The sequence below is a fragment of the Dipodomys ordii genome, unplaced genomic scaffold (assembly GCF_000151885.1).
Source record: "Dipodomys ordii isolate 6190 unplaced genomic scaffold, Dord_2.0 Scaffold20, whole genome shotgun sequence".
Taxonomy (NCBI): domain Eukaryota; kingdom Metazoa; phylum Chordata; class Mammalia; order Rodentia; family Heteromyidae; genus Dipodomys; species Dipodomys ordii.
This window is the reverse complement of record NW_012267236.1, coordinates 9,081,303-9,099,084: the sequence shown is the minus strand read 5'-3', so window position 1 is coordinate 9,099,084 and position 17,782 is coordinate 9,081,303. Positions and strand designations below refer to the sequence as shown.

Here is a 17,782-nt window from a genome sequence, read left to right as displayed (position 1 = left end):
CTACCACTGAGCCACCTTCTCAGCAGCCCAAAGAAAACTTTTTTTACAGAGTATTTTCATTTTATTACATAGTACAAGTAACCTAGTGGTCATTTAAAGAGCATGGAAAGATGCGTGCATGTTATATGCAAACCTGGTGTCATTAAGAAAACTTTTTATATGTGACTTTACTTGAAAAGAAAACAGAGAGCCAGGCACCCATAGCTCACATTTGTAATCTTAGCTACTCAGGAGACTGAGATCTGAGGACTAAGGTTTGAAGCCAGCCCAGGCAGAAAGCCCAAGAGACTCTTCTTTCTAATTAACCAGAAAAAGCCAGAAGTGGAGCTGTGGCTCAAGTGGTAGAACATCAGCCTTGAAGGAAAAAGCTAAGCAACAGTGTGAGGTGGTAAATTCAATCTCCTAAAGAATAAAATAAAATTTTCTGCTGGGCACCAATGGTTCCCATCTATAATCCTAGCTATTCAGGAGGCTGAGATCTGAGGCTCAAGGTTTGAAATTAGCCTGTCAGGAAAGTCTGTGAAACTCCAAACTCCAATTAACCAGCAGAAAGACACTGTTCCACTTCCTGCATCAAGATTCTCTAGATTCTAGGAGAGAACCTGGGCATGAGACTACAGAGTATGTCTACTAAAATTAAAAGGGTGGATTTTAAGTCCAAAATGACCTTACTGAGAGACTCTGGTCATGAACTTTCCCCATGGGTAGAGATTGGCCATACAGAAAGCAGACAGATGAACAGGCATCTGACATTCCAGGGAGAAGATATATGTAGACATCTTGCTAGCTTCCCATCCCAGCTTTGGGGCACATTACTCTCCTACCTTGGCAGTATTCTTTTTCTTTTGTTTTTTTGGGTCCGGTCATGGGGCCTGAACTCTGGGCCTGGGCGCTGTCCCTCAGCTCTTCAGCTCAAGGCTAGCGCTCTACTACTTGAGGTACAGCGCCACTTCCGGCTTTTTTCTTTTTGCTTATGTGGTACTGAGGAATCGAACCCAGGGCCTCAGGCATGCAAGGCAAGCGCTCTACCACAGAGCCACCTTCCCAGCCCCCTTGGCAGTATTCTTATGATAAGAGTACAAAGAATCTCCAGGGAAAGGACTGTCCCTTCATCGCTGTTTACAGTCTACCTGTAAAGGGCTAGTGGTCCAGCTGGGTGAGGCAGTCACATTGTTCAGTTTGAATATATAGCTTTGGTCCTCACCACCAGCAGAGGGCACTGCACACTCAGCCAATGGATAGCTACACCCAAGGGCTAGGAGCAGGAAACAGGTGGAAATGCTGAATCACCCAGCTGACTGAGGCTACAGACATTAGATTTAGACTCTGTGTTGTCATGATCGGATTGCTTCTCAGTATTTCTCTCCAGACTGTGAGCTCATACTGTGTCTGATTTATCTTCTGTCTACATTTTCAAACACAGTAGCTGACACAGCAGAGCTGGGCAAATATTAATTATGGTTCCTATTTCTGGCACCTGACAAATGAGAATTCACCAGAAGTGGCCAGCTGTTAGCATCACTGGGATTGCCAAAGAGACACAGCTGCTTCTCCAAGTCTCCCTACCCCTCATCTTACAGGACTTTTTTTTTTGCATCTCAGGCAAATGAGGTACCCATTATCCCAGCCCCAACATCCTTCCTTCATGGAAACTCTTACAAATTAGGTCCTCAGAGTGCCATCCTTTATTCTACATCTCCCCAGTCTGTTCCCTAATCTCAAAACATCCATTTCCCCACAATCAGGCCCTCAGGTCCCTCACTAAGCCCAACCTGGAGGGGGCTTGAAAGACCCATGGCCCAGACAACAGGCTAGAGCAACTCACACTCCAGCAGGCACCAGCGGCTGGAACTTCCACTGCTCCTCCTCACAGTCCAGGAAGAGCCGATTCATGATCTTGTTCTTCTCCTCAGGGGGGATGAAGTTCTCAATGATTAGGTATCTGGGAGCAGAATGAGGCAGGAATGGGGAATGGAGGAAGTGAATAGAGGCAACAGAGGTGGTGGGAGAAGCCAAAATGGTGGAGGATACAGATCTCTATAGCAATAATGGGACTTGAAAGCCACTGCTTCTAAGGCAAAATTGAAGGCTGGGGCATTTAAGATTACTTTTGACCAGTACCCAGCATCCACTTTGGGGGTACATCAACTTCAGACTGATGGGGCAGAGATAAATCCAGATCTGGGCCTACCCCTCTTCCCTCAGACACATTGATTCCTATAATATATGGACTTGTGAGTTTGCAGGCAGTCAGGATGCCACCTGCAGGAAGGAGAGGGGTCTGTTAGGGAGGCCCTGAGGAATTCAGGGGGACCCAGAACCGGAACCAGAAGAGGACCTGGCCCTACTTGAGCTTGAGTTCCCGGGTCTGTTCATTCTGCGCCTCCTCCAGGTCCTGCCGCACGCGGATGTACTCATCATGTTGATCCTGGATCTCCGCCTTCACCGCCTGCAGCTTGGCGTAGAGCTGGGTGAGGACAGGTGCAGCTCAGAGGCTGCTCAGTGTGGCAAGGCACCAATCAGGGGCCCTGTGGGCTGTAGGCTCAAGGCCCAAAGGCTTCTACCCAGAATGATGAACTCCCAGCTGCTGCCACCATCCTAAGCCAAGGTGGACTACTTATTTGCAAAGGACCTGTAAGATCTCTTGGTCTTCTTTTTCTTCTTCTTCTTTTTTTTTTTTTTTTTTTTTAAATGCCAGTACTTACAGGCTTGAGATCAGGGGCTTTTTTTTTTGGTCGGTCATGGGCCTTGAACTCTGGGCCTGAGCACTGTCCCTCAGCTCTCTTTAGCTCAAGGCTAGCGTTCTACCACCTGAGCCACAGTGCCATTTCCGGTCTTCTGGTGGTTTATTAGGGATAAGAGTATCACGGACTTTCCTGCCTGGGCTGGCTTTGAACCTCAATCCTCAGATCTCAGCCTCCTGACTAGCTAGGATTGATTATAGGCATGAGCTACCAGCTCCTGGCTTGAGCTCAGAGGCTTTTCTGCTCAAGGCTGGCTCTTTACCACTTGAGTCACACCTCCAGTTCAACCTTTTTCTGGATAATAGGAAATAAGAGTCTCACAGACTTTCCTGCCTAGGATGGCTTCAAACTGCAATCCTCAGATGTCAGCCTTCTAAGAAATTAGGATTACAAGTGTGAGCCATTGGTGCCCCACCCAACACCTACTCTTTATAGACAAGGAAATCAAGTCATAGACTAACTAAAAGAGCCTACAACTAATCAACAGAAAAAAATTAGGATTCAGGTGGCATTTGGAGATCCCAGGCTGGCATCTGGGTTACTGATGGAACAAATTGAGAAGTAGGTGCCTTATCCCACTGTTGCTTCTCCAGGAGCTCCCAGAAGTGAGGGGTGTGGAGGTCAACACCAACCTTCCGGTTCTACTTTTAATCTAGTGAGCAGTGTCCTGGGAACTGCCATGGTATCTGGGCCTAGGCCTGGCCAGCTCTGCAGCCACATTGCAAGCCTGGGGCTTCTCTATGTTCTTACTGGAATCCCAGCTGGAACTTGCTGTTTCATGCCCTAGACCCTCATCCCATGGACTGGGGACACTATATGGAGGGGCTGTGTTCCCTTCCTGGATTTCCCCAGGCATGAGGCTCCTTCTCAGGCCTCAGCACAATCCCTGGGCCTTCTCCACACCCAGCTACTAAAACTGTGAGTCATTTGTGGCAGTCAAAGGAAGAAGTCACTGAGGAGGAGGATGGCACATGACAATGACAGACTGGAAATGACTGTAAGTGACTTCAGCCCATGAGACTCCACACTCTAAGGGAAAAGCCCTTCCACCCTGCCACAGACCCATGCCTTGCCACTGCCCTGCAATGTCTAGCCCAGGAAATAGAGCTCAGGACTTGAGCAGTGTATGGAAAATGGGGATGGACGCTGAACACCAATGGCTCATGCCTGTAATCCTCGCTACTCAGGAGGCTGAGATCTGAGGATCGCCATTCAAAGCCAGCTCCAGCTGAAAAGTCCTTTTGAGACTCTTATCTCCAATTAATTACTCAAACACTGGAAGTGATGCTGTGGTTCAAAGTGATAGAGTGCTAGTCTTGCGCAAAAAAGCTTAGGGACAGCGCCCAGGCCCTGAGTTCAAGCTCCATGATCAACAACAACAACAACAAAAAGTGGGGATGGGTCCTTGAAATACACATCCTTTGGGCAGTTGACTGTCTAGAGAGAGGCTCTCAGGGCCGCCATGTCGCAGCATCTCTCACCTTCTTGAGTTTCTTGGTTTTGACCTCCACCTCCTGCTGCAGGGATGTGTAGGTGCCCCGGAGCTCCATGGTCTCCTCATCTCTGAGCATCATCTCCTGCTGCATTTCCCTCTCACGGCGTTTCTAGGCCAAGGCAAGACGAGGGGATGTCAATGGGACAGAACATACTGAGAGAGCCAAGGGAACCTGTTCTGGCTCCTGCCTTCCCCAATGCTGTGGGGGCCATAAAGAAAAAGTGGACACACCCCAAGGCCCATATCCATTGCTCCCACCCCATAGAAAGTAGTGCATCTTCTTTTTTTTTTTTGTCAGTCATGGGGCCTGAACTATGGGCCTGGGCGCTGTCCCTAAGCTCTTCAGCTCAAGGTTAGCCCTCTACCACAGCACCACCTCTTGCTTTTTCTGCTTATGTGGTGCTGAGGAATTGAACCCAGGGCCTCATGCATGCAAGGCAAGCGCTCTACCACCGAGCCACCTTCACAGCCCCGTGACTCAGCCCTTATGGCCATGCCTTTGCCAGGCACTGCTCATGTGGATGGAAACCCTACAGTCCTAACAGCTGGGGTATTACCCCCATAGGCTGGTTGCCTCCTATGTAGTGTCAAAAAGTTAACTAGAGCTGGGAGCCAGTGACTCACTTGCATTTGGGGCTCAGGACTGGCAAAAAAAAATGTAACTGGTAACCTACAAATTTTCTTTTTTGGGAGGGAGAGGTCATTGCAGGGCTTGAACTCAGGGCCTGGGTATTGTCCCTGAGCCTCTTTGTGCTCAAGGCTAGTGCTCTACCACTTGGGCCACAGCACCACTTACCGTTTTTGAATGGTTAATTGGAGATAAGAGTCTCACAGGGACTTTTCTGCCTGGCGTTGGCTTCTAACCAGGATCCTGAGATCTCAGCCTCCTGAGTAGCTAGGATTACTGGAGTAAGCCACTGGCACCTGCCTCAAATTATTGTTATTATTATGATTATTATTATTATTTATCAGTTGTGGGGCTTGAACTCTGGGCCTGGGCACTGGGTTCCTCAGCTCTTCAGCTCAAGGCTAGCACTCTTCCACTTGAGCCACAGCACCACTTCTGGCTTTTTCTGCTTATGTGGTGCTGAGGAATCGAACCAGAGCCTCATGCATGCAAGGCAAGCACCCTACCACTGAGCCACCTTCCCAGCCCCCAAATTGTTATTCTTGATGATAGTAAACAGTCATATGGATGCCCATAAACTCATATCCTTGAGGAGGCTGACTACATGAACAGCCACCATGCATCAGCTAGCTGTGCCCCTGCCAGAGGGAGGATCCCGGGCTGGAAGACCCATGCCACCCAGAGTGGTATGTCTTCGATTCTTGGTATTATAATGCCAAGGGTCCCAAGTCCATGATAGCTTATAGCCATGGTCATGTCCATTTCCTACACACGACTTTGAGACCATGTACTCCCTCCCCCAAAGGAGACTTGAAGCCTGGCAGCCCTACCTGCTCAGCGATCTCCTGCCTCTTCAGTTCCAGCATCTTCTGCTGCTCATTGGTGTGATCCATGATGTTCCTGCCGCCAATGAGCAGCTTACTTTCCATAGCCTGGCAACATAGACACACAGAGAGGTTCAGAGGTAGGCTTTTTGTAATGAGTCACAACAGCCCCACCTTAAGTGATTTTGTTCTGGGTCCTTGTGGAGTGATGTCAGATGTTCCCAGATGCTGCCTGGGACGTTGATAAAAATGGATCTTCCCCTCCAGCCTCTGGAGCCCCAAGCACAAGGTTCCCATTGTTGACACGGTCATTTGAAAAGCAAAGAGAAGGAGCCCCACTGGATGCTGGTGTCTCTCTCATGTCTGCAATCTTAGCTCCTCAGGATGCTGAGGAAAATCTGAGCTCCTATCTCTAGTTAAGCACCAAAAAAACCACAAAAAATAAAACCAGAAGTGGGGGAGCTAGGAAGGTGGCTTAGAGTGCTTGCCTTGCATTCATGAGGCCCTGGGTTCAATTCCTCAACACCACATAAGCAGAAAAAAGCCAGAAGTGGTGCTGTGGCTCAAGTGGTAGAGTGCTAGCTAGCCTTGAAGAGCTGATGGACAGTGCCCAGGCCCAGAGTTCAGGTCCCACGACCAACCGGGAAAAAAAAGAAAAGAAAAAAAGAGAAAAACCAGAAGTGGAGTTGTGGTTCAAGCAATACAAAGCCAATCTTGAGCAAAAAGGCTAAGGGACAGTGCCCAGGCTCTGAGTGCAAACTTAACACAAGTACTGGCACAAGAAAGACAGACAACAGACAGAGACAGACAGAGACAGACAGAGACAGAGAGAGACAGAGAGAGACAGAGAGAGAGAGAGAGAGCGCCCCCCTCTGGGAATACAGAGCACCTGACTTCTTTGCTTTGGATACAGAGGGAAGACTGGTTCTCCATGTCTCTAAGGAGAGTAGGTGGTGATTTAATCCTGACAACTAGGTCCCAGCTGGTGTGCAGGAAAGGGAGAGAAAAGTTAGAAACTAAGCTGCCCAGCCCTTAAGCTAAACAGCTCCTAAGTCAAGAGGACAGCTCACCTCATAGGCAGCAGGAAAGGGTCTAATCTTTGACCTTCATAGAAATCAGAAGAAAAACCCAAGAGAGAGATTCTGTAGCAACCCAATGGGGCTCCAGGGGCAGCTTGAGCTTTGTTGACAGTCTGCGAGACTGAGGCTTTACCTACCAGGCTGGAGGCCATAGGTGAACTACTACTCCCCTCAGTGCTTACATCTGGAGTACTGGGACACAACCACCTTCAGTCCATGGCTGGTGAACAAGCGGAGCACTGTCTGTCAGGTGATGAACCAAGTCCTCAACTGTCATTATCTCTGTCTTCCGGAAGGGAGAGGACTACTCCTCTCCCCATTGAACAAATGAAGAAAGCGAGAAGAGCTAGCCTGGGGCCAGGCAGCTACAAAGTAACAAAGAGGAGAGATTTGAACCCTGCACCCCAGTCTCTAAGAGCCTAGTGCTGTAGAAAGGTCTGGATGAGTGCTGGCCACAGGCCTTCCGTAGGGGCTACTGGAATTGGAAGCTGAAGTTAACTCATTTGCATGGATTGTGACTCCATAAAATGCACTGTCTCTATTGTCTATGGGCAACAGCTGCTCTCTGATTTCATCACAGGCTTCCAGGAAGGTTGACATCACCTTGAGCCACCAGAAGAATTTGGCTGCCTTCCCGCCCTCGCTGACATTTCTTTCCCCACCAGTGGAAATGGCTGACCTGCCTGGCTTTCAGAGGAAGGGGGACACCACCAGACTCGGAGAACAAGAAGCTAAGGGTTGGGATGGGTGAGGTGCTGGTGCCAGTGGACACTGAACAAAGCTGGGCCAGTGGGGGTGGTGAAAACTGCACACCAGTCCCCCTACCCCAGCCATGGAAGCCAGGAAGAAAGGAAAGCCAACTGAGAAGCTAATGGTGTCACCACCAACCCATCACCTGACAACTCGTCCTGACTCCTTTTTGTTGTTGGTGGTGGCGGCGGTCATGGGGCTTGAACTCTGGGCCTGGGCACTGTCCCTGAGCTCCAGCTCAAGGTGAGTGCTCTACCACTTGAATCATAGAGCCACTTCCGGTTTTCTGGTGATTAATTGGAGATAAGTCTCATGGACTTTCTCCTGCAGGACTTTCCTGCTGGCTTTGAACCATGATCCTCAGATCTTGGCCTCCTGAGTAGCTAGGATTACAGGCATGAGCCACTGGTGCTCGGCTTGACTCCTTCTTGTTCAAGGTTTGGCCCTTGTAGAACCTTGAGAGGAAGTAAATCCTGAAATTTAATATGCATGGCAACTTATCTACCTTACCTCCTACTCCCTCCCCCGCATCCCACTCACCCACCCCTTGATCTTTGCCATGCAAAACGCCATCAGATTGGCATCTTGGGGTGATGACTACTCCCAGCTTTTCTGTCCTCACTGATACCTGCTGCTTTCAATGCAATTCTCACAGCTTGACTGGGCCCGACTATGGGCTCCCCACTGCCTCAGTTTCCCCTTACATCCATCTTCCACAAGACTCCTAAGGATCCTCCAAAAACACAAGTTTGAACAGACGACCCTCTGATTTCAAAATTTTCAGTGGGCTTAATTCCACACAGAGAGAATCCAAGCTTTATAGCAGTTACAGGCCCCATGGGGTGTGTCAGTACGCCTCCCTCCCTGCCAGCCTCCTGACCGATCACTCCTCACCTACGTTCTACACGCCAGCTTCACCCCAAAAACCTGCAGCTCCCTCACAGACTCTTCCTCTCCACCTGGAAAACTGCTGCTTATCCTGCAAGATCCAGCAAGTTCATGTTCTTTTGGTCCTCCTCAGTACGTGGAAATATTCCTACCACTTCCCATAACCTATCTACCTTCTGTCATGCTACATGCTCCTTCAAGGCAGGAATCATGTCTCATTCATACTCAAGAGTTTCCTTGGGCTTGGCACAAAGCAAGTGCTCAGTATTTGATGAACAGAGCCTGAGGGTTTTTGGGGGGGTGGTTGCAGAGGAATTCCAGGTCCTTTCTTTTTTTCTTTTTGTCAGTCATGGGACTTGAACTCTGGGCCTGGGCGCCGTCCCTCATCTCTTTAGCTCAAGGCAAACACTCTACCACTTGAGCCACAGTGCCATTTCTGGTTTTTCTATTTATGTGGTACTGAGGAATTGAACCCAGGGCCACATGCATGCAAGGCAAGCACTCTCCCACTGAGCCACCTTTCCAGCCCCTCAGGTCCTTTCTTTTGAACTCTATCCTAACTTTTCTTCCTGTTATCTATTTCAAGTCTGCTTTACTTACTGGGTAAGTTTGATGCTTGGCTTGGTGTCCAAATGTGGGCATATTTATTCATTTCAGCCCTGAGTCTTTGCGTTTTTCTAAGCATTTTTTTTTGCAGGGGAGGGGGAGAGGTAAAGGAAGAGGTCGGTCGTGGGGCTTGAACTTTGGGCCTGGGAGCTGGCCCTGAGCTCTTCAGCTCAAGGCAAGCACTCTACCACTTGAGCCACAGTGCCATTTCTGGTTTTCTGGTGGTTAATTTGAGATAAGAGTCTCACAGACTTTCCTGTCCAGGCTGGCTTTGAACCGTGATCCTCAGATCTCAGCATCCTGAGTAGCTAGGATTACAGGCGTGAGCCACTGGTGCCCAGCTTTTTCTCAGCATTTTATGTGACACTAACAGTTTTTACTGTCACTAATAAAGACACATTTCTCAAATTTGGCTACCTATTAGAATTGCCTAAGAGAGAAGCTTTTAAAACATCCAGATCTAGAGAAGCTGAATCTATGTTGTATACCTAGATTCTCAGGTGACTTCTGTGTATGTTCACATTTGGGAAAGACTGCTTGAAGGGACATAAGACTTTTTTGTTGTTATTGGTCATAGGGCTTTAACTCAGGCCCTGGGCACTGTCCCTGAGCTCTTTTGCTCAAGGCTAGTCTTTTACCACTTTGAACCACAACCCCATTTCCCATTTTCTGGTGGTTGGTTGAAGATCAGAGTCTCATGGACTTTTCTGTCTGGGCTAATTTTGAAGCATGACCCTCAGAATCTCAGCCTCCTGAGTAGCTAGGATTACAGATGTGAGGACATATGATTAACACCACCATTTAAGCAACCATCCAAAGTTAGTCATATCATGACCACTGAAATTGAGTGTAGACTCTAGACCCAGCCCTGCTTGGTTCTAAAGCCCAAGTCCTTCCTATTACAGTAGAGGTGCTCTAGGTACTTTAGGAAACAGGACCAGCTAAAGGGCAATCAGGCTGGGAGTGTGGCTTAGTAGTAGGGTGTTTGCCTGGCACACATGAAGCCCTGGGATTGATTTCTCAGTACCTCATAAACAGAAAAAGCAGGAAGTGGGTCTGTGGCTCAAGTGATGGAGTGCTAGCCTTGAGCAAAAGAAGCTCAGCGACAGTGTCCAGGCCCTGGATTCAAGCCCCAGGACTGGCAATAAATAAATAAAATAATTAAATAAAGGACAATCAAGATGTTTCCAGTAAGACAAAATCATGTCTGACTCACCTCTGAGAGTTCTTTCAAGCTGACATAAAATAGGTTATTGCTGTACACAGAGAAGCCAGTGGCCAGAACTTTGGAGGTTAAAATGCTCCTGGCCTTTGTACAACTACTTAATCAAAGATGATACAAATAGAATTTGTTTTAAAAATGCTCTTGGCAAAGCTGCACTGCAGAGGTTATTCAAAGTTATTTTTGGGGTGAGAGGAAGTAAAGATGGAGAAAGTGGAAGTGGATTAGGGAAAAGAGAGAAAAATAAACAGACATTTCCCTAAATGGAAAAATGCTCAAGTGTTGGGTGACAAGACTGATCTATATTAGAAATTGCTCTAGAAAGAGCGTTCAGATCAAACATCCAACTTCACAGATGCCCTCCCAATCCTTCTGGATGGTGAAGAACAAGAAAATTTTTAGGCCATAAGGGCTGACAAGAAAAAAAAAAAAAGCAGGGGGGCTTCCATTACAGTTTTCCATTTGGGGGAAATTGATCCTAGCTCATGAAATGATAGCTGTGGGCAGTCAGGAGCCAGAAGAAAGGGGAAAGTGGAGAGGAGAGTGATTCTTCAGTATCCCAGAAGACATTGGCTTAATCTGCTACCACAGCTAAAAAGCCAATAGCAGCTGGCCAGCAACCATTGTGAAGGCTTTTTGGAAGCAAAACAAAACCCATTATACCCTTGTACAGAATCATGATGCAGCTGAATCTGGAATAACTGTGTATTTCATTCCCTACAGCCTCTCCAGAGACTCGAAGGAGAGAAGAGATGCAGAGAAGGGCAGCGAAGGTCCTCCCAGGGCTAAGAGACTAAAAAATAGGACTCTTTAGTCTGCAAAGACAAAGAAAGGATAAAAGGACAGGCCTGGAAATGATAGCAATCCAAAATGAGAAGGGAAGTCTAGACTTTTCCAATCAATGCTAATGTATAGAAGAGCTTACGTCCTGCAGTCTTTAGAGTAATAGATTTGGGGACAAAGAAAAGGAAATTTTACTGTTTACAGAAGGTAAAAGAAAAATGGATAAAATTTGTTATCTCAGAAGTTAGTCCTGGGGTAGTTAGTGGTTTATTAGGATATTATAAAAGATATACCCTTAAATTTATTGTCTCTCTCAAAAAGAAAAAAGAAAAAGCTAAATATCAAAATAACCACAGAAACAAAACGAGACATTTCTCCTAGGACGGCTAATCAGTTTCCTTCCCTTTGTCCTAGTTCCTCACCCCTAGATTTTCCCATATGAACACATACTTTTTCATCTCTATAGATGATCTGCTAAAAATACAAGCTAAGCCAGTGCCAGTGGCTCATGCCTATAATTCTCAGGAGGCTGAGATGAAAGAATTGAGGTTTGAAGCCAGCTTAGGCAGAAAAGTCTAAGAGACTCCTATTAACTAGCAAAAGCCAAGTTGGAGGCTGGCTTAACTGGTAGAGTGCCAGCTGAGGAAGCAAGCCAAAGAGTAAGTGCCAGGCTCTGATTTCAAGTCCCAGTACCAGGAAGAAAAAAAAAAAAAAAAAAGCTTGTCCTGCTAGCTCTACTTTACCGAGTATTTCTAGTTTTGGTCAGGGGGAACCTTGAATTTGGAGTCTAGGCCTTGTCCCAGCTTTTTTGCTTTAGGCTAGTACTCTACCACTTGAGCCATAGCTTCACTTCCAGCTTTTTGGTGGTTAGAGATAAGAGTTTCATGGACTTCCCTGCCTGGGTTGGCTTTGAACTGCAATCCTCAGATCTTAGCCTCTTGGGTAGGTAGGATTACACACCTGAGCCAGCTGTACCCCACTCTATTTCAAGGTTTTTCTTTTATAATTTAAAGGATGGTTTAATAGTTCCATTGGGTAATTTATAGTATGAACACCTTAGAATTTTAGGATTTTTTGTTGTTGTTGTTGGTCGTGGGTCTTGAACTCTGGGCCTGGGCACTGTTCCTTAGCTCTTCAGCTAAAGGTGAGCGCTCTACCACTTGAGCCACAGTGCCACTTCCAGCATTTTTTTTTCTGCTTATGTAGTGCTGAGGAATCAAACCCAGGGCCTCGTGCATGTGAGTTAAGCACTCTACCACTGAGCCACCTTCCCAGCCCCAGAATTTTAGGATTTTTCAAATAGAAATTTTTGCTTTTTTTTTTTTTGTTGGTCATGGGGCTTGAACTCTGGGCCTGAGTGCTGTCCCTGAGCTCTTTAGCTCAAGGCTAGTAGTGCTCTACCACTTTGAGCCACAGCCCTACTTCCAGTTTTCTGGTGGTGATAAGAGTCTTACAGATGGCCAGGTGCCAGTGGCTCACATCTGTAGTCCTAGCTACTCAGAAGGCTGAGATGTAAGCATCACAGTTCAAAGCCAGCCTGGGCAGGAAAGTCTGTGAGACTCTTACCTCCAATAAACCACTAGAAAACCAGAAGTGGCGCTGTGGCTTAAGTGGTAGAGTGCTTGCCTAGAGCTGAAGAGCTAAGGGACATTATCCAGGCCAGAGTTCAAGCCCCACAACTGCAAAAAAAAAAAAAAAGTCTTATATACTTTTCTGCCCCAGCTGGCTTTGAACCACAATCCTCAGCTTCCTGAGTAGCTAGGATTAGAAGTGTGAGTCATCAGCCTGGCTAGATGACATTTTTAGAAGGAAATTTGAAGAGTTACCTCTAGTAGTTTATAACCTACTGCCAACAGTGAATAGTGGGGCCACTTTTGTTTATTTTTTGTTGTTGTTGTTGGTAATGGGGCTTGAACTCTGGGCCTGGGCATTGTCCCTCAGCAATTCAGCTCAATGCTAGTGCTCTAGTGCTTGAGCCACAGCGCCACTTCTGGTTTTCTGGTGGTTTATTGGAGATAAGAGTCTCACAGCCTTTCCTGCCCGGGCTGGCTTTGAACCTTGATTCTCAGATCTCAGTCTCTTGAGTAGCTAGGATTAGAGGCATGAGCCACCGGCACCTGGCTTTATTTTTAAATTTTGTTATAATTATAGACTCAAAATTGAGTCACCAGGCGCCGGTTCAAGCCCCAGAACCAGAACCAAAAGAAAACAAACAAACAGAAAACAAACTAAATAAACAAAAAACCCCAAATCCAAGAGCTCTTTGGTAATTCACTTTCTCCAGATCCCTACAAATAGGCACTTCAGGCCTTTGAGGTCTTGAACATGTCCAAACATTATCAGATAGAATTTGAGCTAACATTTAGACCTGGGGTCTGAATTCTTCATTTCCTCTGAAGGCCTTCATGCCCATCCTATGACACCATTCCCGGATGGGTTCCTGATAGTCTGCTCCTTAGATCAGAACTCTGCTTTAAGACCTCTCCTGCTGACTGACCCTGAGTTCCATGAAGAAAACCCTTGCAGAAGGACTGACTACCTTTTATCAGACGCCAGTGCCTCTGGCAGTTCTGCTGGGCCCCAGCGCTGACGTGGACTGAATGGCAACTGAATTGGCCTGATCACTTCCTTGCCAAGTCTTGCCCACTTACCCAAACCCACACTCTCAGCCAAGCCCGGTGGACAGGACCAGTCTTGTGCTGGAAGAGGGGACTGGCATGGAATCTATGGCGGGGGCTTCCGTCCAAATACAAAGCCTCAGCCTCTCCTCCCCAGTCAAAACCCCGTGCCATTTCACCCTACGTGCTCAACTATGCCATGCATCGGCTTCCTTTCTTTGCTTTGTAACTGGTTTTTTAATGTTTCCCTTTTTATTTTCCTAACTTTTGGAGGGCAGGACAAGGGATCTCTTCCTTTGTCTCTATCCATAATTATCACCCATTGCAGGGCAGGGTGAAGGCAATGCCTCCAATCCCTCAGCCCAATTCAGACTGAGGTGTACAGGGCATAGGGCCTGGGAATATGGAGTTTTGGGCCCAGGAAAAGTCCCCCGGAACTCTCAGCTGCTCCATCAATGCTTCCTTTGTAATCTGTCACAGCAAAAGAGTATAGGTGGGTGGAGCCAGTGGGCAGGACTGCATTTGGTCCTGCTGGTTCTAAATAAGTCCAGTGTGACTAAAAGGCCAGCAGAGGCTGTACCAGCAGCTCCAGGTGCTGCTGTGTGACTCTTAAGAAATACAAATCACATGGCAGCCAAGGAGATCCTAGGAATCAATGACACTCCGCTTTATGCTTAATCTGAGCCCCCAAAATAGAGTCCTTTAAGTCTGGGATTCCCCTAATTAAAGAATCATTGTATGTATCTTTCTTATACTGACTATGCATTTTCCGAATCATTTCTTAATTTGATCAATGCCCAGATTCTAGTGATCAGAGGCAGGTCTACTGTAAAAGTAACAGCCCCAAACCATGTCAGTGTGTCCACAGAGCCTGGGGCTTCTCAGAGGCTCTCCCATTCCCTATCAGGAACAATCAGAGTACAAAACTAGAGGGATAGCAGGGTGTGGTGGTGCAGACCTGTAATCCCAGAAAAAAGAATGAAAGAGAAGGAAGAAGGGAGAGAGGAAAAAGAAAGGGAGGGGGAGAAGAAACCAGAGGTAGGAAAAAGGAAGCTGCAGTAACTCATTAGGTGTTGATGGTCTGAAAAGCTAGAATAAGACAGCCAGGCCTTGCCAGCTCTTCAGGGAAAAGACAGACCATCAGCTGACTCTCCAGAGACTGAGAAGCCAAATCCGTTCTGCCCTGCCATTGTCAGCTAATCTAAGACAGGAGTCTCAGATGCAACTTGTTATATGTCTGTGACTGGAGTAAGCAACTTTTTGTGTGTGTCTGTGTGATAATTGGGTTTGAACTCAGTACCTTGTGCTTACTTGGCTTTGCTTGCTTGGCTGGTACTCCACTACTTAGTCACAGCTCTAGTCCAGCATTTTGCTGGTTATTTTAGAGATGGAGTCTAGCAGATTTTTTTCATCTAGGCTAACCTCAAGTCACCATCTTTCAGATCTCCACTTTCTGAGTATTTAGGATTATAAGTATAAGCTACTGGCATGCAGATAGTTAAGTCCTTTCTACGTTAATCATCCCAAGATGATTTTAATTATCACAAGAACCTTACAAGATCGACTCATCTCCATTCAACATAAAAGAACATCAAGGCTCAAAGAGGTGAAGTGATTATTAGTTCAAGGTGAGAGAGCCAGTAAACAGCAGTAGAGCCAGTAAACAGCAGTCTAGCCAGGCCAGTGACTCACACCTGTAATCCTAGCTACTCAGAAGGCTGAGATCTAAGGATCACAGTTCAAAACCAGCCCAAGCAGGAAAATCCATGAGACGCTTATCTCTTAATTAAACACCAAAAAAGCTGGAAGTGTAGCTGTAGCTCAAGTGTAGAGCACTAGCCTTGAATAAAAAAAGTCCAGGGACAGCATGCAGGCCCAAAGCTCAAGCCCTAGGACTGGTATATAAACTCACACGCACGCGCGCACATACACACACACACACACAGCCCACAACAGGCTAATATTTAAATATCAGCCTCCTAACTCCAACTCCAGTGTCCTTTTTTTTTTCTTTTTTTCCATTCTAGGCTTTCTTTGAGGTTCAGTTAAAGAAGGCATGCTGGAAAGCAGCAGTACTTGGGATTTGTATTTTACGAAGTCAGGAAGCATCAGGAAAGCTCAGGGCACTACTGCTTTCCCTTCCAGCTGAAAGGCTTCTTCCTGTTTCAGAAGCTGCTTCTGCCTGGGTAAGACTTTGAGGGATCCTCTGGGATGAATGCTTAGAATCCTCCATGTCCTGTGGAGAGGTAGTTAGGATCACTGGAGTCCCAGTCTGAAGTGCTTCTGAAAAAGGCCATGTTGCAAGTTCCATGGTGAAATGACATAAAGAACATGTGCCAAAGCACCTTGGCCACCCCTCCTTACTATTACCTAAGTCATTCCTGGGTCCTTTCTCATTCTATAGCATGGGGAGGATACCTACTCCCTTTCAGGCTTTGGGGAAGAAGGGTAAGTTGGATCACGGATGGGAAAGTGGGTTTTTTTGCTTTTTTTTTTTGTCAGTCATGGGGCTTGAATTCTGGGCCTGGGCCCTGTCCCTGAGCTCTTCAGCTCAAGGCTTGAACTCTACCACTTGAGTAACAGTGCCACTTCTGGTTTTCTGGTGGTTAACTGGAGATAAGAGTCACAGACTTTCCTGCCCAGGCTGGCTTTGAACTGTGATTCTCAGATCTCAACCTCCTGAGTAGCTAGGATTACATGTATGAGCCACTGGTGCCCAGCTGGTTTTTTTTTTTTTTATGTTCTTATGAATATATTGTATTACCTGCAGTACTCATGGCAACAAGGAGAGAATATCCTGAAAGACAGTTAAATGAAGGGAAGGGCTTCATCAACAATGCCAAGAACATTAAAGCTGGGTTTTTTGTTTGTTTTGTTTTGTTTTTAGATTTGATGCCTTTCTTGGGACTTAAACTTAAAGCCTGAGTGCTATTCTTGAATTTCTTTTGTTCCAGGCTAGCATTCTACTACTTGAGCCACAGCTCTACTTTGGGCTATTTTTTTTTTTGGTAGTTTAGTGGAGATAAGAGTCTTACCAACTTTCCTGCCTGGGCTAGCTTGGAACTGAGATCCTCAGATCTCAGCCTCCTGAGTAACTAGGATGATAGGCGGGAGCCACCAGCACCCAGCTTGGCAAAGTGCTTTATAAATGATCAAGTACAAGCAAATGTACACTTCCTGCTGACTTAGGAACTCACTGGGGTGTGCTCACCTCTCATCACGAGGAGCAAAATGAAACAGCTCACCAGACCCCGTTTTCATCCCCTAAAGAAGCCACTCCTTTGCTAGACCTATTTCTCCTTTTGTGGCTCTTTGATGGTAGGTGTTGAGGAGTCAGCAGTAAGGAAAGAAAAACCAAGATGAAGGGGAGAGGATGAATAGGGCTATTTTCAGATGAATAGGGCTATTTTCAGTGATTCTCTACCCTGGGATATAAATCAGGACATTGTGTCTGAGTCTCCTCCTACGATGGCTAAAAAGACAATATAAATGACTGAACTTTAAAGTGCTAGGAATTCTCTCATCAGAAGCAAGAACAATTGGGGAATTACAAAAAATCCTAGCTATGGAAGTGAGGTGAGTTGGACTCAGGTCCCAATTTTGTGCTGGCCAAGGTAGGAATTCTGAGAAGTAGGAAGAAAAGTCAGTAAGTAAGCAAACCCTAAGCACCCAACCTGAGCCCTACATCTCTCCCCACGACTGCTTCACTTATTTGTGGCTTTCTAGAGGATGCAAATTGAGATGACAGAGCCAGAACTGGATGGTCTTGATGTCTGACAGAGGAGAAACAGGGTCCAGAGGTTGTCATAAGTTGCACTTGGCTTTCCAAGTTAAGGCTTAGTCATTTCCCTCCACCCCTCACTGCCCTCCATTCAAACTGAGTCTGACCCTCGGCTCCTGACACGATTCTTCTGAGGTGAACTAGTGAGTGGTGCAGAGAGTATGTACAGATCATTTCTTACAGCCCCTGGGCAAGGAGTGACTTGTCCAAAATCACAGGAACCAATAATTGAATACAACTGAATAACATTATCAACCCAGGATTTCTCTCCATTATTTACTACCTTTAAGTGCATCTCCCAGCCATGTAGTAACACAATTCCTTTATACTTTTTCCTTATATTTCTTTCCTTTCTTCCTTTTTT

General features: G+C 46.6%; 1 protein-coding gene across 3 annotated transcripts in view; it reads right to left on the bottom strand.

The window, feature by feature from the left end:
• The window catches only part of Kif3c (kinesin family member 3C), a 42,439-nt gene that overhangs the window by 11,982 nt on the left and 12,675 nt on the right, over nt 1–17,782 (bottom strand). For all 3 annotated transcript variants that reach the window (XR_001174947.1, XR_001174948.1, XM_013013503.1), the window contains exons 2-5: nt 5,698–5,799; nt 4,226–4,348; nt 2,349–2,467; nt 1,826–1,942 (exon numbers count right to left, since the gene is read on the bottom strand). Coding sequence is in view for 1 of the 3 variants with exons in the window: in XM_013013503.1 (XP_012868957.1) it covers nt 1,826–1,942; nt 2,349–2,467; nt 4,226–4,348; nt 5,698–5,799 (461 nt within the window). In the remaining 2 variants the exon portion in view is untranslated. The remainder of the gene's footprint in view (nt 1–1,825; nt 1,943–2,348; nt 2,468–4,225; nt 4,349–5,697; nt 5,800–17,782) is intronic.